Raw genomic sequence first — 13,078 nt, 5'->3', positions numbered from 1 at the left:
TAAATAAAAGGGCTTTCAAAAGGGTGACATGTTCAATAAGGGTTCCCATTCTCTCCCGTGCTTTCGGGAAGACTATAAGGAGCAAATGGACCTTGCCTGGTCCCTGAGGGGCAGCCTGTGCTCTGTTGGAAACCAACAATTGGCACCAAAGAAGAAAGGTCTGGTGATCACCTCTATAAAGACTGTAGCAAAGAAAACCCCTAGGGGCCCTGTAATACATGAATGAGGGTTCTATGAGTGGATCAACCTGATCCAGAGGCTCGATGTTTTCTCCTTTGGGTCCAGACATGGACTGAGATCTTCAAGGCAGCAGGAAAAGATCAGAGGAAGGGATCTGCCTCAACCTCTCACTCCCAGGAGGGCTGAGTGGCACTTCCTCACATTGCCAGAGATATAAACATTATAAACCTGGGACACCAAAGTCAAGGTGTTTATTGAGAGCATCTATGGGGAACCTGCGGTCCCCAGTGCCCTTTCCACATAGAATTTACAACTGAAGTACTTGAGGCAATGGAGGAATGCCAAGGGCATCCCCTGGTCTCCTCTCCTTGCTCTTCCCTGCTGTCACCTGTAACTCCCAAAGGAGCACACACACACAGACACAGACCTCCAGCCAGCCCCTGGGAGGGACAGCCTCCCCCAAACACAGGCTGCCAGCCGGGCTTGGAGACCTGAGGCCTACTTCTTCCCATCTCTGCTTTCTTAGGGAAAAGAACTGGAGTTGGGCTTTTGGAAGCCATTGCATCCTCCTGCCCTCCTCTCCATGGCATGGCATCTCCACCTGGTCCTTCCTGCGCCAGTCCATGGTATGTCTCTGAGATTCAGACCCAAACTGCTGTGTTAATATCAAAGCCAGCAGGTGGGGGCTCCAGGGCCTTGGGGCAGCTTGTGGAGGGATTTTGCCCTCCTCTGGGCTCCCTGACACCCGGGAGGGAAAAGTGTCCCGAGCCCTTGGAACGGCTCCGCTTCTTGACCTTTTGGGAGCGTCCAGCTCGGGGCTCAGGGGTCATGGGTGTCACCCAGCCAGGCTTCTCCTTCAGCAGCCGGTCCCGGTCTGGCCGTACGCTACGCAAGAATTTCCTAAAAATGTTTGCAGTCAGGGAAAACCTTCTGCCCAGCTCACGGAGCTGGCCCCCACCTCCTTTGTGCTCCTCGGCCTCCCCAGTCTCCTCCTTTTCCCCACCCTTGTCCAGTTCTGGCAAGTCCAGCCAGTTGCCCACCAGGTCCGCAAAGACATTGTCCCCTAACACCAGAGGCTGTCGATTCCGGCCCCGGGACATCAGCGTGGAGGTCCAGTCATCGGGTTCCACACACTCTGGGCCCTGCTGGGTACAGCTGTGGTGCTCAGGTGGCCGTGTCCTGGGCAGGGGGCCTGGCTCCCTCCCACGAACATTTCTGTGGGGTGGGAACTTGGTGCTGCTGTCAAGAGGTTGTTTGCAGGGGGAGCTGGCCAAAGGCCTGACAGGTCCCCTGTCAGCCTCCCATCGAGGAGGCTCGGGCTGTGTCCAGGGACTGTCAGGGCAGCTGGGGTCAGCATTCCCTCCAGAGATCTCCAGCTGTTCCAATGCCGTCTGGACCTGGAGGAGTTTCAATTCCTGCAGCGCCCCCATCATGCTGTTCATCTGGTCCTGCAAGCCATCACCCACTTCCTTCATGGACATCTGCAGAGACAAGAGAATGCACAGGGCCAGTGAGTCACAGGGCAGGGTTAGGACTACATCTTGCTGGCCCTGAATCTCTATCTGCCCCCAATGCACATCTCCACATCCATTCCAGCTTGCCAGTGGCTTGTATCTGTACTGTCTGATACAGTCAGACAAATGCTGGGTGAGGGGGAATTTTAACAATGATACAGTTGGACAAAGTGGTGTTGCTGAGGAATATAGACTGCCAAAAGAGTGAATATATCTGTGTGGAGGAAGTACAGCCAGAATATTTCTTAAAATCCATTGCTAGGGAAAAATCCATCATGTTTAGTAAAGCAGAGGGCCAGTGAAAGGAGGGAAACCTTCAACAAGAGATTGACACAAAAGCCAACATGATGGACTCAAAACATAATGAAGATCGTAGAGATGGCCTAGGACTTAGTACAGGCCGGGCTTTTTCCTGTCAGACATAAAGTGCTAGAAATTGGCGCCAACATAACAACTATTAATAGTACATCTCTATTCATTTATTTAGGGAGCTCTGGTGGCTTAGTGGTAAGGAGTTGCACTGGCAACCCAAAGTTTCTCAGTTTGAATCTACCAGCTATTCTGTGAGAGAATGACAGGCCATCTCTTCCCCTGCGATTTCCTCCTCTGAAAACTCACAGGACAGTCAGCTATGGGCTACCTCTAAGTTGAACTGACAATAGCAACTGGTAGCGTAGCCCCTATTTAAACTTCACAACTATCCTATGAGGCAATGGCTATTAGTGTCTTCATTTTAAAGAGATGCAGGAGGAAATTGAGGCACGTAAGTAATTTGCCCATGGCTAGACAGTGAAAGGTGGATCAGCTTGAGAGTGTTCAAAGCTTTAGTGGCCAAGCTTGTCCCTCTCTGTGTCTGAGCCACCTGTCTCCTACGAGCCTCCCTGAGATTTTGACAGCAATAACAACTTGTGAGGACTGATTATGTAAAGAAAGTGTGCTGAGCATGCAACACCCATCATCTCATTTCATCTTCATGTCAACCACAAGAAGCTGCTTTATTCGCATTGTGACATATGAGTGAACTACGACAGAGGTGAAAGAACTCATAGAGCTGGGAGTTAAATATGTGACTAGCTCACTCCAAATGCTACAGTCTACAAGACCAAGTACTACCTGCACATGGCTGGTTAGTGAAGCTGGGCTTTAAGGCGACTCTGTCCTCTACAATAGACACAGGGTGAAAAGGCCACAGGGGAGGAGGAGGAGCTCAGATTCCCCAAGAGAAACCCCTATGCCTGGGGTTTCCTTTAGGTGCTGTTAGCATCTGGCTGGTCAGGAGACGAGGAGGTGAGAAGCCTCCTATTTGCTAGGAGCCCCTGCCCAGCTCTTCCCAGGCCTGCCTCTGCCTCCCAAGCACCTGTTCTCTCTCAGCTGCTCTCAGACTTGGCTCCAACCCTCTTTCTGCCTTCTTAGCCCAGTTGGCTCCACTGCCTTGGCCAAGCCAGAGTAGGAAATTTGGGGCCAGTTCTCCTCACTCCTTTGTGGGTGTCTAAGGCCTAAGTCTCAGGTGCCAGCTGGAAGGGGCTGAGGGAATGACTTGGGTGAGGGCCCAGTTTGGAGAGGGGGGAAGGGAGGCTATGTCTGATAACATTCAGGAGGTCCCAGTCCCTGGCCTCAGGCTGCCTTGGTCCTCGCCAGCTCCCTCCCCAGGTCCTGCTCAAGTTACCGACAGCAAACCTTATGTGCGGGGACCATCTGTTGCTTAAGCCCCCTAGAGACCCGTGGGATCATCTTACCTCACAGGCTTGTCTTAATGCACAGATCTAAGCCTGGAGGGTGGAGGGTGGGGGACTGGAAGGGCAGGCGGGGGAGGCTCTGCAGGTCTGGACCAACAGCTGACCCTCTCAAGCTTGTGTCAGAACCCTCCTTTCACCCTGGCTGGAGATGGGAGGGCTCTGAGCAAGCTCCCTTGAGACAGCAGAGGGGACTAACTGTCCCTAAGGTTGCCCCCACTTTGTGCACTTTCCCCTGCCAGATGGGTGAAGGCCCTGGCAGCCCTGGGATTTGCCAGACGGTTTGGAAAGAGTATTCATCTGATGGCAGCAGCAGCGATGGGCACAGAGCTGGTGGGGCAGCAGAGCTTGCTGAAGTCCCCTTCTTGGGCCTCTTTGCCACCCCCTCACTGACTCCTTCCTTCTCCAGGCCTGCACAGCTTAGCTGCAGCTGGTAAGACTCAGAGCAGTCAGAATGAGCTCTCAGCCTCAAATCAACCCATCACCTCCTTCCAGCACTCTTTCCCCCTCGTCTTCTCATTTCTGCCCCTTTTCACTTTGTTACCGCAAACTCACCATAAGCTCAGACACATTCCACTCAATCACTCAAGTTCATGCTCTCACTCCTTCTCTCCTCAGGCCTGGCAGGAGAGGATCTGGCCTACGAGCCTGAGAAGGCCAGCTGCCAGTGCTGCCCTGTAGAGCCTCACCTGTCTGTCCTTCCTGTCCCCTGTCCGTCCACTTCCCAGGTGTAGCTCTTAATCATTTGCTGTGTTGGAATCTTCCTTCTCCAACCATCTCAGTCTTCTCCCATCCCCTAGAATGAGGCAGAGCCCTCTTCAAAGCCTACCAGGCCCGTGAGTGCCTGCCCTATCTTACACACTCCTACACCCCTCCCACCATTTCCAGTGGCCCTCCACTGTCCCAAGAATGAAATATAAACTCCTTGGTCTGGTAGCCAGGATCTGCCATGACACACGCTCACTTTCACCTGTGGGCAAATCCAGATCCCCTGACACATGCCCCATTCTCCTGTGAGCACCTCTTCTGTGATGCAAGACATGCTCTTTGCTGTGGTCCTATGGTCACCCTACTCTGGATGCATGCACCACTTAGTACTCCTCCAACAGTCACTGTGCATCAGCTGCTTGAGGACAGGCAACAAGACCTGCACCTCATGATGTCATCTTAGAGTCTAGCTCGCACCCTGCACTTCCTATTGTTGTTGTGAGTCAACTCTGACTCATAGCAACCCTATAACTCTGATTCTTGCCCTATCATGTGCCATCCTCATGGTCTTTCCCTGCCCGAGTCCACTGTTATAGCTACTGTGTTAATAGCTACTGTGTTAATCCATCTTGTTGAGGGTTATATACTCTTGCACTTACTACACATTCACAAAACGTATACCAAGTATCACTGAATAACCCATATCACCCCTGCAGAGTGCTAGTGACCCTCAGACAGTAACTCACTACTGAGAGCCAGGGCAGTGGCCCAAGGTTTCATTTCACCAAGAAGCAAGAAGTCTGAGCTGGCAGGCTTCCTTCCCGAAGGCTGAGCACAGTCCAGGTCAGAGGCTGTGGGAGGAATGAAATGACTCCATTCAATTGCTTCCAGTGTGGAAAAATCCATAAGGAATAACGCTGACATTTTCCAGGGAGAAAGAATGTGTGGGTATGTATGAATATGGGGCTGTCTGTAAAACAGAGACCCTATTTAAATAAACAAGGGCTGAAATTGCACCCACATGGAAAAGAATATTCGGTACTGGGGAAGACCTTGGGTCCTGAAGGAAAAAACAGAACAGGGTTCAAGTCTCAGCTCTGCCACTTAATACTGTGTGATCTGCAACAGACAAAAGACAAACTCTGTCATCACGTTAATTCTAACTCATGGGGACCCTCCATCATGTTTCTGAGGCTCTAAGTCTTAGTGGGAGCAGCCTGCCTGACATTTCTCAGTTTCTTATTTTTTCCATTCTTTTAAAATGAAAGTTCCTGCCTTATAAAAAAACTACAAGGGAGATATGATGGCCCAGTTGGTAGAGAGTTGTGCTATCAACCCTAAAGCTGATGGTTCAAATTCACCAACTTCCTTGAGGGAAAGACTGGCAATCTCTTCCTGTGCAATTTACAGCCTCTGAAAAGCTGCTGGATCAGCTATGAATCAATTCCCACTCAACAGCAATAATTTCAAGGTTCTTTGGGGGTTTTAAAAAAATTTATAAAGTTACTATGCAAATTAACTAAAAATCTCAAACTCATTGCTGTCAAGTTGCAACTGACTCATAGCTGACCCTTCAGTGGTTTTTCAGAGGCTGTAAATCACACAGGAAGAGACTGTCCATCCTTCTCCAGAGGAGCAACAGGTGGATTAAAATCACCAGAGAGGAGTGACCTTGGGTTTGCACTAAAACTCCCTATAAATTATGCCACCAAAGCTCACTATACTGATTAAATGAGATAATATGTGCATCTTTATGACACAAAGAAAAGACTAAATAAACGATGGCTTTTACTTTAACTTAGGAGTCCTGGTAGTACAGCAGGTTTAGTGGTAGATTGCAAAGGAAGAGATTGGCAGTAGAAAAATGAGGCAGGCTCTTGCTAAGATTTACAGACTCAGAAACCTGGTAAGAGGGTCAACTTGTGGGCTGTAGGTTTGATATTATTATAACACATGACCTCCTATGACATATTTATTGAATTGGTAAAGCTGCTGCCAAGAACCTCTTTGATGTGTTAAAGAGCAGGGATGCCATTTTAAAGAATAAGGTGCACCTGACCCAAATCATGGTATTTTCAATTGTATCATACACATGTGAAAGTTGGACAAAGCTCATCGAGAAGCTGATGTTTTTGAATTGCAGTGCTGGTGAGGAATATGGAACAAGAATAAACAGATATCTTAGAAGAAGTGCAGCCTGAGGTCTCCTGAGAAACAAGGATGGTTAGACTTTGTCTCACATACTTTATCAAAAGGGGCCAGTCCCTGGACAAAACCATCATGCTTAGAAAAGCAGAGGTCAGTGAAGGCGCTGAAGGCCCCCGGTGATCTGGAATGACACAGTGACTTTAACAATGAGCCTGAGTATGGCAGGCTGTGAGGACACACAGGATCAGGGCGGGTCCTGTGCTGTTGTACAAGGGTCACTACAAATCGGAACCAACTCGATGGCACTTAACAAAAAACAACATGCATTTGCTCTCAACTGCTAACCAAACGGTGGTGGTGGTTGTTGTTATGTGACATCGAGTCTCTTGTGACTCATAGTGACCCTATGTACAAGAGCCCTACACGCCATTCTATCCTGTGCCAACCTCGCTGTCTCAAAACACACTCATTCCCACCACTCCAGTCACAGAATCAATCCATCTCATCAAGGGTCTTCCTCTCCTACCCCGTCCCTCTACTCTCCCAAACATGAGGTTCCTCTCCAAGGACCAGTCCCTCCTTGCAACATGCCCTAAGTATGTCAGATGAAGCTTCAGAATCCTTGACTCCAAGGAGCATTCTAGCTTCACCTTCTCCAGGACAAACCTGTTTGTTCTCCTAGCAGTCCATGGTATATTCAACGCTCTTCTCCAGCACCATAGCTCAAAGGCATCACTTCTCTTTCTATCATCCCTATTCACTGTCCAACTCTCTGATGCATAGCACGTAATTGTGAAGATGATAGCCCAGATCAGGCACACCTTAGTCTCCAGACTAATGTCGTTGCTCTTCAGTACTCTTGAGTGGTCCCTCACAGCTGACTTTTCCAATGCAATTAATCTCTTGATTTCCTGGCTGCTGTTACCAAGAGTGTTGACTGTGGAACCAAGTAAACAAAAACTGTTATCTATCTCAATCTCTTCACCATCCATACTGATGCTGCCAATTGGCCCAGTGGTGAGAACCTTTGTTTTCTTGATGTTGAGCTTCAATCCAAAAATGAGGCTACAGTCCTTGACCTTCTGTATCAAGCGCAGAAACTAACCAAAAGGTTAGTTATATTAATTTATCCAACAGAGCTGCAGAAGGCAGGCCTGGAAATCTGCTTCCATAAAGATCCCAGTTCAGAAAAACTCTACAGAGCAGCTCTACTCTATAGAGCATGGGGCCACAGTGAGTTGGAATCAACTCAATAGCAATAGTTTTGGGGAGATTTTTGGTTTTTTAAATGCACTTTTAGCACATTTCTTCCTCAATGAAATTTGACACATAGCAATGACAGGATCCCTTTCCTCATATCTGGTCTCATAAAGAAGAAATGTATCCCCTGTTCTGTCCCCCTTTCTCCAATGCCCACCCCACAGGGAGAAAGAGGAGGAAGAGATGGAAGTCCCAGCATCCTCCTGTCCACACTCCTGCCACATTCAGTCAGTCCAGCAGAGTGCTGACCCCTAAGAGAGAGAAGGCCACTGAGAGGGGTGAGAACAGAAGGAAGTCTGGGCTGTGGGAAACCAGAAGGTCTATGGGGAGTGGGGAGCATCATCTGGATCTTGCCTGAGAGGGGAACCAGCAGGACAGTCTTTCCCAAACCCCAAGGGGAATGATGTCACTTGAGGAGAAAGCCAGAGGTTAAGCTGCTCTCTTATCCAGAGCGTGGGACCTTCTCCAATCCCAGGCCTGTTGTCGCCTCACAGACCAGAGAAAGAAGGAGGGCAGTAATGTATAGAGAGCAACAGAGAGGGGTCCCTTCGAGAAAATTCTCAGCTAAAAATGAAAACCCCCAAATCCCAGGCGACAGAATGTGGAGTTCACCCAGGTACCCCTTGAAGAAGTCCTAAGAGGGGTGGGACTGGTAATACTGGCTCTCTCTTCATTCATCCTCTCTCTCACTTGTACACACAGACACAGAGCTCACTTGCTCCACCATAAAAAATAATGTCCTTCATAAAGCATAGCCCATAAAGGCCATGGGAATCTCATCTGGAGGTCATGAAAAGTCTTCTTACAATCTACTCCGTTTCCCTATCACCCAGTTCATTTCTCACCCTCAGCGACTCCTGGGTCTGGCAGTATTTCAGTCTAAAACTCTTCTTTATATCAGATGCTGGTCTTCCCCACTGCAGTTTGAACGAGTCCCCTGTTTCCTTGCTGGATGGCAGCTGGGCCTTTTCCTGGGGCCTGAACCCCACCCTGTAGTCAAGGGACCAGCCAGGCTACAATCTGACAACTAACTCATCTGCCTGGCCCAGAACAGAAAATAGCCCTGTTTGTGCTTGAGTTTCTGAATCTGTAAAACAATAATCCCCACAAGTGCCTAGCACTCCCCTCTTCCTCTACATTGCCTTACCTCACCCCCATAATCCCTCTGGGGGTCTGACACTACCCAGCTTTATGAGCTAAGCAACATGAATAAGAGATCGGAATGGCACATCTTTCTCTGATGTTTGTTTCCCTAACATAATTCTTTCCTGGATTTCCTAGATTTTCGCATCTAAATATGCCCTTATCTGCTGATTAATATTGTACCTATATCTGTTATTCAAATAATTAAATATATTCACATAGGAAGTTGTATAAAGTGTAGATCATTTGCCATAAATAGACAGTAATCATAAAGATAAATAGCCACTAAACTGAGTATCCTCTGACATCATCTCGAGTGCCAGCTGTGGAAACAATGGCCTGAGATCCAGAGGCTTCTTGATGGAGGAATGGGACCCTACTAACTCCAGGCCAGTGGACTTTCCTTGTCTTCACAATCCCTGACCTCTCACCCCAAGGGATTATTGGGAGACAAAACCCAGGATATTCAGTGGGAAGTACAAAGGGTAACTGTCATCTTATGCCGAAGGGAGAGCATGAAGTCATCATTTTTAGGGGCTCCGAGAACCAGTTCCATTCTCTCCCACTGAAGGCTCCCTGCACAGAATCATCTGAATTGGGAAGAGGAATGTTGCCTGGAGCTGCAGGGGAAGATGCTGCTAGGAAGCAGAACTCACCATCATAGACCTCCAGCCCCTGCCCGTTACAGGGTAACGTGAGGTCAGCTCTCCATGGATGGCACCGGCCCCTCATTGGGCCCTTTGTAGTGTAGGGGAAGTGGGGATGGGTAAGCGGGATGCCAGCATCCTCGGCTCCCTTCCCAGCCCCTCCCCTGGGCTCCTGACTGATCCCACAGCTGTGCCCTCTATCCATCCATCTCACGCCCTCCTCCAGCTCAGCCAGCAAGCCTTTGACACAAGCTCCAGCTTTCCCTGTGGACCTGGCAGTGTGCCGACTCACCCTCCCCCCCTTCATTACTCACAGGATCCCCACACAGTTCCTTTCAGCCCCTCTGGAAACTAGGAAGAGGCTCAAGGCCGGAAGTGGGAAAAGCCCCGCTTCAGCCAAGTGGCCCATTCTCCAGCTCAGTGAATAGTGACCTTCAGCGCCCCTGATCTTGGCTGGAACTCTCAACAGGAAGGTAAAGTGGAAACTCTGCCAAGAGCTGTGAGAGGGGGAAGGGCGAAGAAAGGAGGAAGTGAGGATGTGAAATGGATGAGACTGCTTTCCCAAAGGAGCAAGGCATTCTTAGGGAGCAGGGAGATGAGAGGGGTCTAACCTCGCCTCTTTTCCGGAGCTTGCTTCTAAATCAAGACCTCTCAGCCTCACCACACCCTTCTTCCTCTGACCAGTTCTAGCTCCTCTCTGATGCAGTCAGTCGATCAAATTCCTTGAGCCTCCAAAGACTCTCAAGAAGTTATCTTCCTCTTCTCTTTTCTAGTCAAGCTTCTGTTAATTCTTTCTTGGACCATCCTCCTGACTCAAATTTCCTCCTCTTTGACTGCATGACCCCGCCCAGAACCCGAGCGTGTCTCTGACCATGCTACTCTGCATTGTTTACAGAAACGATCAGGGTCAGACTTCTTAGGATAGCTTTCCAACAATTCTATTGCTCTTTATTTCTTGCAAATACCCTATGCTCTAGTCCAACTCCACAGCTAGACAGTCCTAAAATATCCCAAATATCCATGAGAATCTCTGAACATCCCAAGACTTCAGCCTCTGTGCCCTGTGCTTCTGCTGTTTCGCAACCTGCCTCAGATGCTGCTCTCACCTTTGCACCCTCAAGGCCCACCTCAAGGGCTCCCTCTGCCAGGGAGGTCTCCTAGACGCAGCGAGTACTTCTCAGTGCACTGAACCTGCAACTTTCATTTAACATTTTCATTTCTATTCTAGGAGGCAAGGATGGTGAAATTTCAGCTCATATTATTTGTGCACATTGTCCAAGGGGATCAGTGCTTAGAAAAAGACATCATGCTGGGGAAAGTCAGAGGAAGAGAAGAGCTTCAATGAGAAGTGTTGACACAGTGACGATAACAACAGGCTTGGGCACAGAGGAGGTTGTGAGAGCACAGTGGAGGTTGTGAGGATGACACAGCGTAGGGCAAGGTCCCGACTGGTTGCTGTGAACAACAACTGATCACACACATGAGCTCTGAAATCTGACCAGCTGGGTTTGGCGTCCCAACTCGACCACAGATCAGTCTGTGACCTTGATCAAGTCACTCAATCTTCCAATTTATTTTCTTGTTGGAGAAAAAAAAAGGAGACTATGAAAGTATTCACTTTCCTCCTAAGTGTTGTTTTGGCAATTCAGTGGCATGTGATATGCCTAACATATCCTAAGTGTTACCATGTATTAATGTTTTTTACAATCATCTTCCCTAACAAATTGTGAATTCCTTGAAGATTCGATCTGTGTCTGTTCATATCTGTTGCCACAGTACCAGGTAAAGTGCCATGAATATAGTTTGAACACAATAGATGTATTGTGAGAACAAACAAATTTTGCAAACCAGTCTCTAATCTGTTAGCAAGAGTTTACCGAGTGCTTATAAATACTTCAGGCACCATACATACCCTCAGACCATACCATAGAGAAGGCACCACACTACATATCTTGTAGTTTAATATTAACAATAGGGAGCTCTGGTGGCCTAGTGGCAAGAAGCTGCACTACAATCCAGAAGGCACGCAGTTCAAGGCCACCAGCTGCTCTGCAGGAGGATGGACAATCTCCGGTTTGATTAACTGCATCTGAAAGCCCACTGGAGGGTCAGCTATGGGTTCTGACTTGATGGTACACAACAACAACAATATTAATAATAGCGGTATATTTTACAAAGAAAAAAAGAAGAAAAGTCCTGGTGATCTACCTTGAAAAACCTGACCACTTAAAAACCTCTGGAGGATGGCTCTATTTTGACATATGTGGGTTGCAATGAGTCAAGGGTGACTTTCTGGCAATTGGTACTGGTAGAGACGAGAAAACTAAGGCACAAATAGGTTAAGTAATATGCCAGCACCACAAAGAACCAAGGGGGCTCTGGTGGTGTGGTCCACAGGGAGTCTGTTCTGCTCACCCAAAGGTCACATGTTGGGCTCCACCAGGGCTCCACAGGAGAAAGAGGAGCAGTCTCCTCTCATGTCATTTACAGCCTCAGAAACCTAGCAGCGGGTCAGCTATGAGTTGGTTCCAACTCCACGGCAAATAAGTAATGAGGAAGCAATACAGAGCCAGGGTCTGAATTTAAGTCTCCAGAGCCCATGCTCCACAGGCACTGACCACGCAACATTGTCTAACTGCTCACCCTAACTGTCAAGAAAGACTACCCAAAAAAGAAAGGCTATATTGTGAGACGCTTTGTAAAAAGCCTTTCTCTGCTTCAAGAAATTTGCTCTTTGATCTAACCCACGCTGCTCGCCCAAGATGGGAAAAACTGTTCTACTGTATTTCTTTAATCCTCCTTTCCCCCTAACTTTAGATTTTGGTCCTTCCCATACAGAATCCCCTGAACTTGTGGCCGTAGAGGCTAGATTAAGAGGCTTTTGGGAATTCTGGATGAGAGATTATTAGTCCCAGGGGATCTTTCCATACTGAGTAAAGTCCCTTTGCTGCTCAGCTGGGGAGTATATTCTAGGAGATTGTCCCCTCCCACCACCCCTCCTCCAGGAAGCTTTCCTAGACTGACGGTGCCCCTCCTTTAAGAACCTTTATGCTGTTTGCTCCATACCTATCTGAACTTAAAAGGATCATTCAAGAGCATCTTATAACTGCTTCTTCTTTGTGCCTGTATTTCCCCCATTTGTTGGATGCCCCCAAGAGAGTTGTGTACAATGAGTAACTAACTGGTCCCAAGGCCTGGGGTTCAGGGAGGCTCTTTGTTAGCTGAGTGTCCCTTACTGAGTCACTTCAGCAACGACCCCTGATTCTAATGAAAAACTGTGTTAGCTGCTGGTCCTTCTGCCACCTTTCACCCCTGAAGCCTGACCCCTTGCATTTCCATGAAGCCAAATCCTCAAATCCTGGGCTTCCTGGCAATGGCCACTTGTTACAATCTAAATTTCAGGAAGTTCAGGAAATTGAGAAATTCTGTTACTTCGATTTTCAGGAACAGAGTCATCTTGTCTACAACTTTGGGGTCAAGACAGACTACAGAAGGGGAGCACCAAACACCCCAAAGCTATTTCACAACCTGTTTAGGTTTCCTTTTCTAATAGGTTCTGTCTTAATCTGAATGTTCAGATTTAGAGGAGTATCTGACAGACAAGCAATTTATAGAACAGTGAATGATAAATATGGGTTTTTCAGTATGGATTTCAGTATGGATTGAGGCTCAATGTCAAGAAGACAAAGATTCTCACCACTGGGCCAATTGGCAGCATCAGGATGGATGGTGAAGAGATTGAGAT

The 13,078-nt window shown here is 48.2% G+C and overlaps 1 protein-coding gene across 1 annotated transcript; it reads right to left on the bottom strand.

The window, feature by feature from the left end:
• Positions 1-821: 821 nt before the first annotated feature.
• FAM212B (family with sequence similarity 212, member B) lies at positions 822-3,425 on the bottom strand. Its single transcript, XM_006895730.1, has 2 exons — positions 3,387-3,425; positions 822-1,661 (listed from the first exon to the last, which is right to left on the bottom strand). Exons 1-2 carry the CDS (start codon positions 3,423-3,425, stop codon positions 822-824), a joined length of 879 nt encoding a protein of 292 aa, XP_006895792.1.
• Positions 3,426-13,078: the final 9,653 nt, after the last annotated feature.

The sequence above is a fragment of the Elephantulus edwardii genome, unplaced genomic scaffold, assembly GCF_000299155.1.
Source record: "Elephantulus edwardii isolate Elephantulus edwardi_28Jun2011 unplaced genomic scaffold, EleEdw1.0 scaffold00174, whole genome shotgun sequence".
In the NCBI taxonomy this organism is placed as follows: Eukaryota; Metazoa; Chordata; class Mammalia; order Macroscelidea; family Macroscelididae; genus Elephantulus; species Elephantulus edwardii.
The sequence above is the reverse complement of the archived record's forward strand: the minus strand, read 5'-3'. Positions and strand labels throughout refer to the sequence as shown.